General features: G+C 39.6%; 2 protein-coding genes and 1 non-coding gene across 3 annotated transcripts in view; 2 read left to right on the forward strand and 1 right to left on the reverse strand.

Annotated features, from left to right (window-relative positions):
* Positions 1 to 61: 61 nt before the first annotated feature.
* On the reverse strand, positions 62 to 133 carry trnap-ugg (transfer RNA proline (anticodon UGG)). Its single transcript has one exon. It is a non-coding gene; the product is annotated as a tRNA-Pro (tRNA).
* A 2,243-nt stretch (positions 134 to 2,376) lies between these two features.
* On the forward strand, positions 2,377 to 14,875 carry LOC142381946 (STAM-binding protein-like A). The gene is made up of 10 exons (XM_075467274.1): positions 2,377 to 2,505; positions 7,803 to 8,027; positions 8,226 to 8,301; positions 8,401 to 8,496; positions 8,831 to 9,230; positions 9,461 to 9,585; positions 10,049 to 10,186; positions 11,528 to 11,640; positions 11,783 to 11,882; positions 13,846 to 14,875. Exons 2-10 carry the CDS (start codon positions 7,822 to 7,824, stop codon positions 13,900 to 13,902), a joined length of 1,311 nt encoding a protein of 436 aa, XP_075323389.1. The 5' UTR covers positions 2,377 to 2,505; positions 7,803 to 7,821; the 3' UTR covers positions 13,903 to 14,875.
* Positions 14,876 to 15,958: 1,083 nt separating this feature from the next.
* The window catches only part of ppil2 (peptidylprolyl isomerase (cyclophilin)-like 2), a 30,189-nt gene continuing 27,756 nt past the window's right edge, over positions 15,959 to 18,391 (forward strand). The window contains exons 1-5 of the mRNA XM_075467272.1: positions 15,959 to 16,113; positions 16,293 to 16,342; positions 17,697 to 17,742; positions 17,888 to 17,950; positions 18,266 to 18,317. Of these exons, the coding sequence (XP_075323387.1) occupies positions 16,082 to 16,113; positions 16,293 to 16,342; positions 17,697 to 17,742; positions 17,888 to 17,950; positions 18,266 to 18,317 (243 nt within the window). The 5' untranslated portion in view covers positions 15,959 to 16,081. The remainder of the gene's footprint in view (positions 16,114 to 16,292; positions 16,343 to 17,696; positions 17,743 to 17,887; positions 17,951 to 18,265; positions 18,318 to 18,391) is intronic.

An 18,391-nucleotide genomic window follows, 5' to 3' on the forward strand; every position in this document is an offset into this window, starting at 1 on the left:
CATGACTATTTAGAATAAATATTTAAGGGCAATTATTGTGCAGTGGATTCAGGAAAACAGTGGGCTCGTCCGGGATTTGAACCCGGGACCTCTCGCACCCAAAGCGAGAATCATACCCCTAGACCAACGAGCCTCTTGGAAAAGTGCACTTCCGGTTGGCATCAAAGCTATGACATCATTTCAGTCGTACATGACATAATTGAATAGTGAACGCGCAGGGGCCAAACATGAAGAAAGGACTTTATTCACAGATCGTCCATTGACACGTTAACGCGAAAGAAAGCAAAATGAAGGAGAAGAAATGCGCATGCGTGATTTAGAACCTGACAATTCAATTCAAATTCAATTCAATTCAATTCAATTCAATTCAATTCAATTCAATTCAAAAATACTTTATTTATCCCAGAGGGAAATTAAATGTTGATGTAGCTCAATTAAATCAAGGAGTTATTATAGATGCTGATGGCTGTGGGCAGGAAAGATTTCCTGTAGCGGTCCGTTTTGCTAGCTTGGGCGAAAGCCGACTGTTGACTCTGTCAAACAGTCTGGGAAAACCCAAGAGGAATCCGTTTCCATGGAGGGCGGGACCTTACCCAGCAACTTAAATTCATTGGAGTAACGGAGTTCCCTTAACCAATCATAATGTTTAGAAATGACGTTGGTTATGCGCCGAGGTTCATGCTTACTCTCGCGAGGCTCTAGCTCGCGAATCACGCTTCCCACATCCGCTTTCATTATACCGGTACCATTTGATAAATCAAACTTTTCCCAAAGCCAGTTGGAAGGAGAGCTTCGACATCCTTGCCACTAACAAAATTGAAGAGGCATTCCTCTTGCTCTCGTTTTAATTGTGTAATGCTCTCCAGAGTTGAGACAACTTCATGGATAGCTTCTAGCGTTCTTCCGTCGCCATGTTTATTTCCGCTGCGGTTGAACTACAATTATATGGACTACAATGGACTCCGCGCGTGAGTTCTGCGTCACCACTCGCAACTGTTTGCTGATTGGCAAAACACTGAGCGAACCGAGGTAGGGGGATTTGGCCAGACTATGTGCGGAGCCAAAATCTTTGGGCGGAAGTACGTAGGATGGCGTCGCCAGGCTACCGTTTTGCATCCAAACTGAAGAAGCCTTTGACTGAAGAGACTCTGTTTTCTGATAACAGTCTCATGGAGAGGATGTTCAGGGTTGTCCATAATTCTCTTGATTTTATGCAAAATCCTTCTTTGCATTATTGTCTCCAGAGGTTCCACAGTCGTCCCCAGAACAGAACCAGCCTTCCTTATCAGGTTGTTGAGTCTTTTTAGGTCCCTGGTTCAATTGGAGATATTAAAGGAAAAGTTGGGGTTTTTTTTAAACCTGGACCTTATTTCTGGCATAAAATACGTTCATCTACTCACCGATAACAGTTTGGTGAAAGTCGGCGTCCATCGGAAGATATTTCAGAACAGGGTATAGACAATACAGCCTCTAAATAAGGCATTATCTGTCTTTATTTCACCAATACTTTAAGTCGAATGAATGAATGAACTCGTACTATTGCACTGTTAGTTCAGAACTGCCCCTGTTGTTGTTATTGTGAGCTATGGGGGGACTTATCTACACATGCGTCCAGTGGGGTGACTTCATCGACACGCGCTGCTGCAGCACAGCTCATTCACTCCGGTAAGGACGTCTGTCATACTCAAAGTTGTCTTCCACGTCATCAAAATTGATAAATATCCTGCCATGTTGCACTAAACCGGTCCTTACCAAACTGCTTGTGGAGTGAGCCCACTGTCACAGAGCACAGAGTGAAGCTGTGCTGCAGCGGGCCCTTCGGTGTAGAAAGCTCCCATAAGCCCCAATAGCCCACGATAACAACAACATGGCATCTCTGAACTAACAGTGCAATAGCTACACGTTCATTCATTCATTTGGCTGAAAGTATTGGTGAAATAAAGACAGATAATGCGTTAGTTAGAGGCTGTATTATCTATGCCCCGTTCTCTCCCGTTATATGGATATTTATATCCATATATAAGCGGATCTGGAGTAATCTAAATATCTTCCGAAGGACGCCGACTTTCACCAAACTGTTATCGGTGAGTAGATGGACATATTCTTTGCCAGAAATAAGCTCTAAGTTTAAAAAAAAACTGAACTTCTCCTTTAAGTGATATCTAAAAACGAGTTTTGAGAAATAACTTAGACCTTGCCAACGAATTTTTAACTAATTGAAATAAATTATTATCTATTTTTTTTTCTTTAATTAATGGCCAAATTATTACACGGTGAACATTTATGGACATTTATGGAAATACCGATTAAAGGATTTTTGATCGTTCTCTAATGACGTACTGGTGCGTCAGGCGGAAGTTGTTTTGGATGCGGAAGTGAGCAGACGTTGTTGTGCTTTTGTGGTTGTAGCTCACTGAAGCGATCTGGTTATAGACTCTGCGTTGATCGTGCCCTGCTCCAGCTGTATGTAGGACTCTGTGAGTTTCGGTTTCACGGCTCGATCAGGTAAGAATGACAATAAAGCTCCTGCTGTGGCTGCTGCCTGGTTAACCGTTTGCTAAGTTAACCGTTTGCTAAGGGCGCGCAGCTAACGTAGCGTCGTTGAGAAACATCGATCACCACTGTGACAGGGATTGATATAAAGAGCTTGTGGAGGCGGAAATATATCTTTATGAGATCTACAGCATGTCAGTGGACCAGCAGGTTTGTATGTGTGGTGAAAGGTGACTCACTGCTGGAGCCGCAAAGGGCCCACTGTTTTGTATTTGATCTCTTTTATCTGTGGTCCTTTTTTTTTTTTTTTTTTTTAGTTGGAATGGATCAGTAAGTTTAATGGCACGGAATTTCTGTACTTCAAGCGTGTTTGTCACATCGTAAAGGCAAAACTAGTTTATAAATGTTCAGTAAGTATGTCCTGTAGCTGACATCAGTCCTATTTAATCTTGTTTTGAACTTTTTTTCTGGCTCAAATTAAAACCTTAAGTAATGATCAGCAATGTGCTTTAGGTATTTAGTACTAAATTAGTTCATATGTTGAATGACACTAAGTAATTATTACTAATGTACTAATGTTCATGGAGCATTTAATGGGTGTTGAAGTTAAGTTTGAGCTAATTTAGCCTCAGTTAGATAGCATTTGCTGTGTCAATCCACAGCAGTGTGTCATATTTGAAGGCTTCCTCAACTGTTTTGCATGGAAACATTTTTATAGTCGCATAACAACCAACTACAGCTGTCAGGAAAACATACAAAAATAACAATATTTTGCACTGAACTTATAAACTAGCCATCACAACTGTACCCAAGCATAGTACTGGCTTCCATTGGCCACGGGCATCAGCTGTTGCTGTTGTATACCTTAGCTTCATGATTGAACTGAGCTACTTTCTTGATGCCTGCCCCATGTTTTAAGTGAGCAGCAGAAGAAAGACTAGAAAAAAAAAGAAAAATCACTTTTTTTTGTTCAAAGTTGCAAGCTGAGCCTACTACAGTCTAGGCAAAAATACAAAGAATGTCGTGAGTGCTGCACCGCATGGAAGAACCTTCGCTCCTCTCCTTTTATCAGTGCCACACCTCTCGGACTGAACGGTTAACAAACTGCTGCCTGCTTGCTGAGGAACCGTCTGTGCTGGATCAATAAAAGCCACTTGACGATTACTCAGCATGCTAATGAGGCGTTCGATTTCAGTAAAAAACCTCAGGTCATACTCAACCCTAACCCTCAAAGCAATTTGTTTTGTATTCCTTTTATCTCAAATTATCTTTAGAGTCTGGGATCCAACATGTGTGTGAAGTGAGAGATATAGCCTGTTTCTCTTTTTACAGGATGATGCGTGACCTGTGCATTTTGCCAATTCATTTACTGAACATACATTTTCCTTGCCATAAAATGAGAATTCGCCATGAACACATTTCCTTTTAATGCGATTTAAAGGTCCACGTTGTTGAATGGAGAGACATTTAGCATTTCAAATTGTGTACTTCCCACCTACCCCCAAATTATTCTGGCCATGATAAATGCTGAAGGTCTGCTGTAGAGCTGGTGTTTGGTTTGTCTGTTCTGAGATAACCGTAACGACATGACGCTGAAGGATGACGAGCGCGACCTGCAGTGTCTTTGACATAATTTGCTCATTCTAACATTGTAAAAAAACATCAGTTTCTAAATTTAACACAATGCTACACCGAAAACATAGTTGGTCTGCCTATAGTTCACCCAAAATATTACAAACTGGAACTTTAAGAATTTTTTTCTTGAATTTAACTACTTTTAAAGTATCGATTGAGGATCCTTTAGAACCGGAGTGCTAGTCATGAATGACCAAGCATTTTGTGAGTAAGTGAGTCACGATGAATAAGTGCTAAGTGAATTCAAGGGTACAAAGACAGGAAGGATTTCTGTAGAAAAGACTCTTTGAGAACAAGTAGTTTTGTTTTGGGTTTTTTTCCATAAAATTTAAGACAAATATACAGTATATATTCTGCCGCATCTTCTTCTTAAGGAGTCAAAGAACCCTTTTTTCCCTGACTTAATGCTAGTGGCATCTAATGTGGCATCATTTCAGACCTGCAAATACCTGGGGGTGGTGCTGGGTAATAAACTGGAGTGGTCTGCCAACATAGAAGCAGTGTACAGGAGGGGCCAGAGCCGTCTCTTTTTCCTGAGATGGCTCAGGTCCTTCAATGTCTGCAGTGACATGATGAGCATGTTTTATCACACTATCAGTGAGAGTGCACTCTTCTATGCTGCTGTCTGCTGGGGGAGTTGCACTACAGACAGAAACTGTGGGCGCCTGGATAAACTGGTGAACAAGGCTGGTTCTGTTGCAGGCAGAAGGCTGGACCCTCTCAGTGCTGTGGTGGAGCAACGGATAAGGAGGATATTATATTCTGTTTTGGAGAATAAGGCCCAATCCCAATTCACCCCTTGGCCCTACCCCTTACCCCTTCCCCTCCGTTTTGCGCGTTCACGTGAAGGGGTAGTGTTGTCCCAATACTCTTCCAAAGCCCTTCCCCTTAGCCCTACCCCTTCGTTGTAGCCCTTGAAACGGAGGGCTTCGGCCAGGCAGACTCCGTTTGAAGGGGTATGATATATTTCCCAGAGTACAACGCGACTACCGAGAGATCGCGAATCGTTTTAGGTTGTGATAACTGGTGTATTGTGTGAGTTTAACATGGTGGCAATGTGTAGTTGTTTTCTGATATAAACGCACATGGGAAAAGTCACTATTTTACATGGAGTAATCGGTCAATGCATGTGAAGGTGCTGCGAAAGAGTTGTCGTTTTTTATATCGTAACACGAGTATTTACAAGCAATGTAGTTGGTTAACCATAGAGAAGTTCCTTTTGAGTGACATGAGCGTCATTTCGCTACCTATTATCACAAGTATTCATATACGTGACTGATTCACAGGGACTCGAGCACAAACAAAGAGCCTGATCAGGTTTAGCGCCGAAAACGAAGATCTGTTTCTAAAGTCATCCCCATCCCCAAAAAGAAGTAGGAAGTCCAATCCCATAATGGATTACCTGATACAGGAGAGCCTGAAGGAGCAGAAGCGCCACGAGCAGAAAACGGAGCGCTTTTCAGCTCGGTTTGAGCGCATGATAGACAAACTTTACGGTGAGTTGATGCGCCATGCACCTATTGTACACACAGCCACCACTACCGCATTCTGAAACACCTTTTTAAATTTTTTTTACAATGGATGAAAGTGCATGCTATAATGTCATGTCGTGTCTTGTTCCCCCAGAACATCACTGAGCCCATGCAGCACCTCCGATGCGCCATGCGCCTTCGCTGTTCCTGCTCCGGTCATCTCGTTCTCGATGATTGCACTGTTGGCCGTTTATGTTTATATTGTTTATATTCATACTGTTTATTGTCCATATTTTCACCACACACTTTAAGCTGTTATTTCTGAAAATGAGCTGCCTTACCAGTCTATAATGTGAGCCTAATAAAAGAAATTAAGGTCAAAAGGTTTGCAAAGGTTTGAGCATGATTATCACATCAACATCATATTAACGACTGGAACGGATATTGGTATGAAGAGATTTATTATACAAGGGATAACAAAAAAATTGGGGTACATGTTGTGGTCCAATCGGCAATAATTTGTAGGATGACCCGTCTGCTGGAAAGAAAAACATGGAAAGATCAGGCTTTCATCCACCCAAACCAACACATTGATAGCACACACAAGGCAGTGCATTTATTTAAGTCATCAAATCTGAACCTGGTACAAAGAAAACCGCTTCAAAAACGCATTTTTTATTCCAAACGGAACGAGGCGAGTAACAAAGGCTAAACGTTAGCTTATGCTTTCAGCTAGGTTAGCCAGGTTAGGATACTAGTCCAGTCAATAAATCAGCAAATCCAACGAGACAAGCAAATTGTTTCTATATTACACGATATCACAAATGTACAGTTAGAAGCACTTTCAAACACACACACACAATCATTTTCACACGCCGGCTCTGGAAGCTACCAGCTGCTCTCACAAGCGTTATTTGCATTAATTTCTTATTCTACATACCGTAACAAGATCCAGCAATGCTCCCAGATGTCGAAGACGCCTTCGCCTGATGGCACTCCGTCGATTCGACGCAGATATTTTTAAAAAATATCCGAATAGCCCAGGACAGCGCGAACACCACAGCACCGGTCATGTTTGTTTACTTCTGTCTAAAGCTGTCGCTTTTGGTTACGTAACAACTGACGGCGCGGACTTATTACGTTCGTGAGTGTGAAGTGCTGTCCCAATTCGAAGGGGTGACATTCGTAGCCCTTCGCCTACCCCTACGTTTGAAGGGGCGAGGGGTAGGCGAAGGGGTAGAAAATAGAATTGGGATTGGGCCTAATAAACATCCTCTCCACAACATCCTGGCAGCACAGAGGAGCAGCTGCAGTGAGAGGCTCATCTCTCTGCAGCTGCAGGACTGAGAGGTTCAGGAGGTCCTTTGTCCCCACAGCCATAAGGCTTTTAACAGTGATTGCTGACTTTGATGTTTTTCTCAGATGCATTTATTTATGTATTCTATTATTATTATTATTATTATTATTATTATTATTGTTGTTGTTGTTATTGTTCTAATATACAACCGTAAATATTCATTTATTTTAATTTTGAATTTCCCCCACTGATGAATAAAGTATTTTTCTTTTTCTATTTCTATTTCTATCTAGCTGTACAGATGTACAGTTGTTGTTTCTTCTTCTTAGATTTCAACATACTCAGTTGAGAATGGCAGTGCTCTCCTCTGGGGAAGTAAATCTAGTAAGATAGATAAGACAGTAAATTTACTGTCGGTTTGATAATCTGAACGTTTGATTACATCTAGAAAGGAGCCTTGTTGTGGAGATCACAGGCAGTTCATGCTCAGAGCAATATTATTCTTATATTTCTTCTGTTTTGGGTTGGAGGCTGAAGTTTCAGTAACGGATCACCGACATGAAATTGAACTGATCTTCATAACTATGTTCCATACATCTAGAAATACGTTAAGACTAAGAGGTACAATAAGACTGCATCCGCGTGATTGTACATAGACTTGTTATTCTATTTCTTTTTTCTTTTCTTTTTTTTTTATTTAGATGAGCAGTGACTTTATTTAGATGAATAATTAATCAAAAGTTATTGTGGAGAATTTTGATTGAGAGAAAAACTTACAGAATCCTGCTATTTAAGAATTCAATCCAATAATAAGGCAAGTTGCTTGGAGACTTTCAGACCCGCAGAGGGACTTTAATCAACAAATATTCTTCTGTGTTGTTAAGCCTTTAGCTTTTTTTCTCCAGTCTAACAGATTGAGCTGTCATGATGGCGGATCACAATGATGTCAGCCTGCTGCCGGAGGAGCGAGTCCGCTTTCTGACCAAGAAGGGAAGCTCGGTGGAAATCAATGACGACATGCCGCCGCGCCGCTACTTCCGTTCGGGTATGGAGATGATCCGCATGGCAAGCATCTACACGGAGGAAGGCAACATCGAGCATGCCTTCGTTCTTTACAATAAATATATCACGTGAGTACGTTTTTTGGCTACTTTGTCTATTCCAGCAGAGCTTGGGGTTCCAAATAAAAGTGTCTTATTTTAAGTGTCAAATTCACAAGAATTATCCAGATTTCTTGAAAAAGACTGAATAGTTTATTTGCACTCAGAAGGATGTTAACTCTCCCAAAGAAGTGAATATTTCAAGATTGTTTTTGTCTCTTCGTTAAGGCTCTTTATCGAAAAACTTCCCAAGCATCGGGATTACAAGACTGCCAACATTCCTGAGAAGAAGGACACACTGAAGGTGCTCAGACTATTTTTTTGGATTTTTCCTTACAACTGGTTGACTTCCAGTAAAGTTACAGCTTAGGCGTAACACGTTCATTCGTTGATTCTTCAACAGAAACTGAAGGATATTGCATTTCCTCAAGCAGAGATCCTAAAAAGAGCTCTTTTGAAAAGATTTGAACAAGAGTACGCGCAGTATCTTGTCAAAAAGGTAAACTGAAACACTGTTTTGTGCATGTACAGTCTGACATTTGCATCCATGTCACATATTTCATTTTCAATGTACAATCAGAAACAGGTTTGAAACAGAAGTATTTAAAATAATCAGTATGACAGCAAAATGTATTGAATATTGGTTTTAATGTGTATCGTCTGTACTGTACAATTGGTAAAGACAATAACCAATACCTTTTACCACAGTTCACTAATAATCACCTAAATGAGGGAAATGCATATTGTTTGAGATGGACGCAGAATTAACTCACATGGTGCAGCAAAACGGCTTCCTCTCAGCTTTTGAAGTAATGTGTTTGTTGCACGCTCAGAAAGCAGAGGAACAGGCCATGGCGCAGGAGCACTCCAAGCAGCGTGCGCTGGACGCCGAGCGGGAGCGTGTGGCCGACATGCAGCGGCGGCAGCGGGAGCAGGAGCAGTTCAGTGCCTTTGAGGAGATGATCCGCCGCCAGGAGCTGGAGAAGGAACGCCAGCGAGTGCTCCTCGAGTTCGCCACACCGGTCACACCTTTGCCTGACACACTCCTCATTCCGGGCATCCAGGGCCCCCCGGTGGTCTTTCCCACTCTGCCGCAGAGCCCTGGGGAGCTGTCGGACGGCAATAACCATAAGTATAATCGCCCTCCTGCAACCACTGGAACGCCTTCGATGGGCCTGCCGAACTTCGACCGCTCGCTCAAGCCAGGGTCTCTGGTCAGTCCAGGGAACAACAGTGAGTTAATGTTTTTTTTCTTTTTGTGTTTTTTTGTCCACAAGGGGCTTGTCCTCAGAGGAATTAAACACCCCCCTGGTCCTGTTTCAGAGTGTTTATTCTTCTGAGCTGATTTCTTTCCCCCCTGACCTACTTAATTTCCTGTTAACACCATGCCTCGTTACAGAACATCACAAGAACCTAACTTTTCCATTCAGTTCCTGTTTACTCTTCTACATGGTGTTTTGCAGATACAATGGTGGATGCCCTTCGGCAGTTAAGTGTTCCTGCTGAGCTGTGCCGGAGCTTTCTGAGGCTGGCCGAAGCCAACACAAGCCGAGCTGTAGAAACTTGTGGCATCTTGTGTGGAAAACTGGTAAGAGCTGATCGGAGTGGCTGCGTTGAACCAGTCGGACGAAATCCCGCACTGAAAGGATTTCTTCCAAGAAACCCACGAATGAGATGACAATAAAATGTTTTGCATCCATTAACTTGAGATGGTTAAAGATTCTGTCAGGATTCTGATTCAAATGAAACTGAGACATCAGCTGACCCCCTGATCCAAAGGGTTAGAAGATAATCTCTCTTTGTCCTTGAACTGCTGCAGCTTTTTCTTTCATTTATTTCACCTGCTGCTTGAGTTAACTCAAAGCTCTTTCAGTATTTTTTATGAGCATGACCCAACTTTTTTCTCCTGGAGCAGAGCAGTCAGTACTCTGAGTTCATCCTGTTCTGACAGTGTCCTTGTTTAACATTTTGGCTGACAGTGTGCTATGCATAATTTACTAGTGTGTAATAGTGTGACGCTTTCTGTGTGTGTTTTTTTTTTTTTTCTCCAGACCAGAAATGCATTTACTGTGACCCACGTCATCGTCCCAAAGCAGTGTGGTGGACCGGATTATTGTGACACAGAAAACGAGGAGGAACTCTTCCTCATACAGGACCAGTACGACCTTATCACCCTGGGATGGATACACGTAAGTAAAGATGAGCAGAGTCTGTACATTTCTGTCAAATACAATAATGTTTTTTCAAAGAGCTTAAAAACCGCCAAAACACCTGCTGCTAACCGTGGCGAATAATTCATCTATAACCTATTGTTTGCAGTCTGACGTTGTTTCATTAGAGAAACAAATTGAAGGATCGGAATCAGAATCATTAATAACGTTGTTTTCTTCGGGTAAATGATTCATCGACCCTCTTAAGCTGGTTTTGGGTGTTGGGCCACGTTACGATTTTGCCCTCTCAGGGACCTCCAGGAAGCTTTTTTAAGCATCAAATCAGCTCTCTGATAGTTAAATCAGCCCCATCTGAGGGAAAGGGTCCTTTGAGGTCCTTAGAAAAAAAAAAAAACATTTTGTTGATACAGTATATTTAATAATTTTACAATATTTCAAATGTATTTATCAGTTAAATCAGATGCTGCAGGTGGAATTGAGCTATAGATTGTGTAAAATCAATGATGATGATAATATGACTGAATAAAATCTCACATTTCCTCACAAAGTCCTCTGACTGGATGGTAAAACGGTCCATTCTTGTAACTGCTCAATACTACTAAGTTGTTTCTCTGTACTCATTAAGAGTCATGGCCTCATTTATTTTCTCTTTTAGTCTCACTTGTTGCGTTTAAAGAAACAGCCTTCAGTCCTGCTATAAGCAGAATTTTTGTCGCATGACTCCGTGTCATGAGTGAATCACTCCTGGTTCCTCAGTGCTGAATTTTTAGTTTTTCTTGTCAAGACTTCTGTTTATGGGTTTGGAAACTGTAAAAAAAAAGTCATTTTTCTGTCATTTTCTTTATATCAAACGAAATAAAACGGTGCACAAAAAGTGAAACAATGCCAGCTAGTAAACAATATGAAGAGTTGGGAACAAGTAAGACAAGAAAACTCTTTAACAAAGAGCACATACATTCAGAAGACTAAACACACACATCCCGTGTCCTCTGCTTCTAGCACATGTGGCTCCTACATGAACAAAAATGTCAGGATTTATTGGATTCAAATTGAAATTATGGTTCGAGGAATATGAGACATCGTTTTCACACATGGATTGGTCACTGCGGAGTCCAGACTTTAACCCTATTTCGAGTCTGTAGCTTGTTCTAGAGCGGATGTAAGGATCCGACTCAATGCATCTCTGGATCAGAATAAATGTAAAATTGTAGAAGGATATCACACTGATGCTACAGCAACTTTTTAGTGTAGTTTAGGTTTTTGAGTTTAGACTGTTAGTGGTCATGTGACCTGTGATTTTTCAGCAATTGATATTATATAGTGATGTCTTTGTGCACTGAAAGTCCCTGTGTTCTCCAGACTCACCCCACACAGACGGCATTCCTGTCCAGCGTGGACCTTCACACACACTGCTCCTACCAGATTATGCTGCCTGAGGCCATCGCTATCGTCTGCTCCCCTAAGTTTAATGAGTGAGTTACAAAACGACGAGTGTCCCATCATTTCAACAGAAATTCTTCTTTTGTGCCGCACATTCCTGTGCGGATGTTTGTCGGTAAACTTCTAGTGTATTTTCCCAGGTTTTCAAGCTCTGTGTGATTGTGTGTCTGTCAGAATCGGCTACTTCAGGTTGACAGATCGAGGAACAGAGGAGATCTCCACATGTAAACAGAAAGGTTTCCACCCTCACAGCAAAGACCCTCCTCTATTTACAGTGAGTAGAGCAATACTTTGAGGCCGAACGTGTAGCTTAGTTTCAAATGGGAAAACAAATAAAGAATAAGAATCATTTTATTTATATGAAACGATTGTCATAATTTTACATTTGTTTTACTTTGCTCTAAAGTGCCTGCTCTCCTAAAGGAGAAGTTTTTTTTTTTTTTTAAACCTGGAACTTATTTCTGGCATACAATGCGTTCATCTACTCACCGATAACAGTTTGGTGAAAGTCGGCGTCCTTCGGAAGATATTTCGATCACTCGAGATCCGCGTATATCCATATAACGGGAGAGAACAGGGCAGATACAGCAATACAGCCTCTAAAAAAGACATTATCTGTCTTTATTTCACCAATACTTTAAGACGAATGAATGAATGAATGAACGCATACTATTCCACTGTTAGTTCATAGCTGCCATGTTGTTGTTATCCAGGGCTATTGGGGTTGATGTCATCGATGGGAGCCGCTGCAGCACAGCTTATTTGAGTAGATGAATGTATTTTATGCCAGAAATAAAAAAATAAAAAAAACAAACTTCCTCTTTAAATCACACTCAGTATGTCTACGTTTTATTGTGTTTCACACTTAAAAATTGGTTAATTTTCTTTGTTTACTGTCTGCAATCTACACACAATACTCCTCAATGACAGTTGTTTTGTTCATTTATTTAAAATAATCACTGGAGTCCAGCTTTATCTAACTGAATTCAATGCATCTTATGACAAAGACACACTGTTTTCTAAGCACACATTCACACGATTGTGTCTTATAAATTTAACCAAATTATGATTTTGAGAGATTTGTCTGTAGATTTCCAAGACAAGATCATGTCAGGACGCAGGTTTAGAGAATGCATTTTCTGCAGCATTTAAAGTGTCCAAAAGCACACCGTCCTTCATTATTGTTAAACTGAGGAAGTCTGGGAACCAGTAACAGACTTCCTCGATCTGGCTGCCAAACCGAGTTATCAGGGATGAAGGGCCTATAGCTCAGACAGGTAACTAACAAGATAATGCTAACTATGAATGAGATCCAAAATTCCTTAAGAATAAGAAGAGAGAACCTAATTAAAGGATGAGCTTTTTTTTTTTTGCTGCACTCCAACAATCAGGCTTTTATGGTGGAGAGGCCACATAGAAGTTACACATAAAAGACTTATGACAGCCTGCTGGCTGATGTTTTGAAATAATATAATCTCCTGGATTTCAGATTGTAATGAAGCTTGTCATTTCATCAAAACAATGACCTGAAGCATCTTTGCAAGAAAACACAAGAAGTGGCTTCAGGAAAACTGTAAATAAGACTGGAGTGATTCAATCGGAGTCTGGACAGAAGAATATTTCCACAGAAGCCGCGTACTGACACTGTCCATCCGAGCTGGTTGAGCTTTACAGATACACCAAGTATAAAGGATCACTCCCAATTAGAGTTATTTTATTTCTAACTAACAAAGCATTCCAAATAGCTGATTTGGCTCTGGAATTGTTGAAAAATTGGATGTATTCAGATGAAAAGATAAATTAATTTCTATTGAAAGATTAGTCTGAAACAAAATAAGCAAAAAGTTGTACGTTTGGCAGTGATTTACTTATTGTTTTTTAAGAGTAGAGAAAAGAGAGCTTTCAACTGACATAGTGCTGGTGATGGAAAAGTGGACATCTCATCAATAATTACTCCGTAAAGATGCCCAAAGAGCCACATTTTAGTGAAGTTTCATCGAACAAGAGGAGATGTAACCTCTTTTGGGTCGTTGGCCTGTATTATTCAAAGGTAATTTCCATATGCCCATATGAAATTTATTAAAAAAGGACAGTAATACAAATGATGCGTTATGGGAAGGTAAGAGGGAGCATCTTCTGTGAGAAAATGATATCCCTAAGAGGACCAAATTAAATGGATTGTGGATGTCGTTGTGGCTGTTTCTGACGGTGTGTAACTCAAATGTGTTTCTCCTCAGCACGCGGGACATATCACCATCACTGATGACACAGTGGCCATGATGGATCTGCGGTGATCATATTCAGCTTTTCACCAGAACACTCAGAGACTGATCAAACTACAGATGTTTTATAGGAAAAAAAAACACTCATTTTATTTTCAGGACGGTACCGAGAAAACGCCGGCCACAAGTTTATCCTTTTTTGGACTTCAGTTGTTCCCAAAGGCAACAATATTGGAAATGGTTTTGTTTTCTTTCTTTGCTCTGTAAGAAAAATAAAATCCACATATTATTGCACTTTCCAAGCAAATAACTGCTATCATCTCAATATGTTTTCGTCTTTCTTTTTCCTTCCTGTTCAGTGCTTTGTTTTTGTCCTTTTTTTAAAATGTATTTATCTCAATGACAGCTAAGCGTCTGGTAGTCTGATCTTTCTTTGAAAACTGTCAAAGTTTGGGTCTGCCTGACCGATAAAGTGCCAAGGATGTGAACATTCACTTGTTGACTTTTTCATCGAGCATTATGAAGCCCAGCGTAAAGTCCAGAGTTTGCAACCAACTCTTGGTTCTTTTAGCTTCCTGTGCTCATCTCATTTGCTGTTGACGCCCTACAAGTGATGAAATGCAAGCCAACGGTAACTCAGGTTTGCAGGCAGTGCTGCTTTTGCTGCCTGTATTATAGATTTTTTTTTTTTTAATATATCACTCCAGAGCACCATTTATCAACTGTATAAAGGGTTTTGTTTGACTTTTAGGCCCTGCTTACAATCAAACCACCTTTACACATTTTCCTTTCTTTATTAATTTCTTCTTTGGGGGAAGAGTTTGGTATTTCCTGTCCAGTTTGTCCAATCTTTAGAGGACATGTGCAACGGGCAAGCTGAATGTACTTTCTGCTCCATGTTACTTCACATTACTAACCACCTTGTCAAGGGTCATGCTTTTTGCCATTTGTTCTGTTTGCTCCCTTCTCTTGGTAGAAGAATGAAATGTTTAGCCATAATTATCAATTAAAATACCAAGACTAAATAAACTTGCAGATGAATTTATTCTGTTCTTTTGTCACGTCTGTCCAGTAGGATAACACATACCAACAATAAAAACTGAAGCAAACAGCAGTTATGCTGTAATGTGCATATTTGTAAATCAACAAGACCTGAAGACGGACGTGTAGAAGATGTTTGCAAAGGTGAGACAGGATCCGATTGGTATCAAACTGAGGTTTTTTTTTTAAGGTTAATAGGAAAAAGGAGGGTGTGGAAGAAGTATTGAAAAACTTGGCTGAAAGTAATAATGCAAGTCTATAGAAAATACTCGATTACAGATAAGAAAAAACTACTCCAGTAGATAGATGGATGGAATACCTTGATAACAACAGACAGCACAATCACAAAGCAACAATAAGTAAATAATTCCGCCACAAGAAGGCAGTAAAAACAAATATAAGTTGCTAAAAAAATTACTTAAAAGTATCCAAAATAAAAATCATCATCAATGCTTAAAAAAAATCTTCTTCTTTTTTCATTGTTTCTGGATTAATGCTACTTGGTTGCTATGATTGCATCATTTTCATAGGAGCAGAAGCTGAAATTTAGCTGCTTTGTGTCTTGTTGGTGCTTTGATTTACAACACTGCACCATAAGAAAACTGTATACTTTTTGCATTACTATGCTGTGAACCTATCTCTCTTGATAAGACGTCTGAAAATGTTTTCAACACATAAAGGAATGCTTGGTACAGTTTATTAAAAAATAATAATAACTTTTATTGGGGATACATTATTTTCTCTTGACAAAAAGAACATTTTTGCTATATAGTTACAAGTAAGAAAAACTGTTACAGTAATGAAGTGGGAGAAGAACAACATTTAGAAAACTGGAGGTATACTCAAAAGAACAAGTGCTTATAGTTTGTATAGTTTTTGATCAAATCTACCTAGAGGCAGAAAACTGTTTGGTAGCTTGTTTTTTCTGCTGCTGTAACTGCTTTACAAATATATTTATGCACTATACTTAAAGTAGCCGACATTTCACTCTTCTTTCACGCTGTCCATCCCAAAAACAAATACAGGTAGATGTAGTATGTTATCTTCCGATGGGCGGCAGCAGAGTGCCAATTTTACAACTACTAAGCCTACGAATAAGAAGAACATAAACAGGACGTCAAGTAAAGCTATTAGCTTTGGTGTTTTGTCGTTACGTTTGGTGTTTTTTTTGTCTTTCATTTAACGTTTCAGACCCTGGCAAAAAATCAAAATGGGGAAGCGACAGCACCAAAAAGACAAGATGTAAGTATGAACCTTACCGGTGTCTTTTAAACGTGAATTTGTTGCCTGGTTAGCCAGCGTTAGCTCCGAACAAGCTAGCTAGCTAACCCAAATGATATAGTTCCTGGTGTTTCTTTAAGGGAAGCTTTTCCATCATCGTTTTTCCCCGTTTTAAACTCTCCTTTATGTCCTCTTTACAGGTACATCACGTCTTCAGAATACACGAACTTTTACGGAGGGAAACGGGCAGGTGAGTTTACAGTTGAACTCTTACCAGGTTAAATTGATGGCGCTTGTTGGTTAGGCATACCTGGCTGGAAGAAATTGTTTTTATTCTTTTACCGTAATGTGTTTATCTTCGTGAGAATTTTACTCGATTTTTGCTTAAATTATTTTAGCTACAAATTTGGCTTTGTTTTTGGTTATTTTGTTTGTTTGTTTGGCATGAGCTACAGAAGAAGTGCAGAATTTGCAATCAGTACTTGCAGAGACAGTCATATAATACTTTGGTCCATCCACATTTTAACTGGACAACTGTTCTCTCGCATATAGATGTGTTACAAAAAAAAGTACGATTATTTTTAATGTGAGCTTACCGGTTTACAGTCTTTCAGGCTTTTCTACGCACCCCTGAGTAAAGACTTCAGGGAAAAAAATGCGCATAGGGTTTAAAAGCTGTACTTTGCATCTATTACAAGATCTAATATTTTTTTAAATGTTTACCAGAATACAGCTGTGAAGGTGACTCGGGCAGGTCTGAAAGGTTAAGATCACTGAATGTGGTTATATATTTTGCAGAAACATTAGCATATTTTATTCATATCTGACTATATGTGACAAAGGTTTATTGGTTTATTTGTATTTAATGTTTATTTGAATGCGTGGGAGTGAAATGAAAGCTTATCACATGTCAGTGAAGAGGCTAGTGGAGACCAATTCTAATCGTATGTGTAGACTTAAAGATGCATGTTAATACCTGGTGTAAATGGCACCCTAATTCAGATAATTGGACCAAATGCACTGGAGAATAATTTTACACCCATGTTCTGAGTGTAGAATAGATTAGATTGTACTTTATTTATCCCACAACGGGGAAATTCACTTGCCACAGCAGCAACAACAGACATGAACAAGAAATTTAAAAAAAGAGAAAAAGCAAGTACTAAAAAGTAAAGTGACCTAGTATAAATAATATTGCACTTTATGAAGTTGAAATGAATAAAATATAAATAAATACGGATAAAGAAAAATCTCTGAGTGGTGGATTGTCATGGAAAGGCAACAACATGATCAGTGAAAACAAGGAAAAAAACTGTTTTACTGTACATAAGCCTTTCCATCAATATCAACAAAACAGGGTTAGCGGAGTATGCCGGTTTCACTGCCTCAGTAAATATCACTGTGTCAGTTTATTCTGCTATTTTGATCTTTTATCCCATGAGGTGTTTTTAGTTGAACAAATGCATCATTATATGAAATATGAAAAAGGCTATTAATGGAAGTTTATCGTAGGTAAGCAAAATGTACATCATATTTTACTTGTCAACTTTCCAACATAACCAAATGTTGTTTGATGTTTATGAGTTTTAAATTCTACTTTCCAGAAATCCCTCGATCAAACTTCAGACGACTTCCGTTTGACCACTGCAGGTACAAGAGACTTGTTTGCCATTTCCAGCAGAGGCACATTGGATCCGCAGTAGTGTTAGAACCAAGCTGGTTCTGTTGTAGTTTAGTCATTTTGTTTTGTTAACTATTCGTCTAATTTTGACTTGTTTTCTCTGATTAATTTCAGCTTGTCCCTTCAGCCATTTGAATATCCTGTCTGTACTGAGGAGGGAGTCATATTTGACCTGCTGTGAGTAAATAGGAAAAAATACAATTGAAGATCTGTGTGAGTCCTGTTGACTGTCGGATGTCATTAAATGTTCAGAACATAGAAGAAACGCAAATGTGCTTATTTAGTTTCTCACAAAAACACAATCAAACGTAAACTGTGCTTTTATCCTCATTTTATGTTACAATCACACTATTGTGTTCACACTAAACAGCACTGTGTTGTGGGAAATTTGGTCATCATGATATAAAAATTCTTTTAAAACTTATCGTATCTCATGTGTTGCATCTTCTGGTTTGTCCGAAATGGTCAACTCCTTTCTATGTTCTGCATTAGGAGCATTGTTCCATGGATTAAGAAGTTTGGAACTAACCCGGCCACTGGAGAAGTAAGAAAATTTAAAAATCAGTCATGTAAAAATGGCCCATAAATTTCCTTCACTGGTCCACACCATAGTGAAAA

Source organism: Odontesthes bonariensis, chromosome 6 (assembly GCF_027942865.1).
Source record: "Odontesthes bonariensis isolate fOdoBon6 chromosome 6, fOdoBon6.hap1, whole genome shotgun sequence".
Classification (NCBI taxonomy): Eukaryota; Metazoa; Chordata; class Actinopteri; order Atheriniformes; family Atherinopsidae; genus Odontesthes; species Odontesthes bonariensis.

Bases quoted from the DNA above. Each gene is read 5' to 3' on its own strand.
- LOC142381946 (XM_075467274.1), top strand. From the start codon at position 7,822: ATGATGGCGGATCACAATGATGTCAGCCTGCTGCCGGAGGAGCGAGTC. The intron at 8,028-8,225 runs GTGAGTACGTTT...CTCTTCGTTAAG, and splicing joins CTTTACAATAAATATATCAC to GCTCTTTATCGAAAAACTTC. The intron at 11,641-11,782 runs GTGAGTTACAAA...TGTGTCTGTCAG, and splicing joins TGCTCCCCTAAGTTTAATGA to AATCGGCTACTTCAGGTTGA.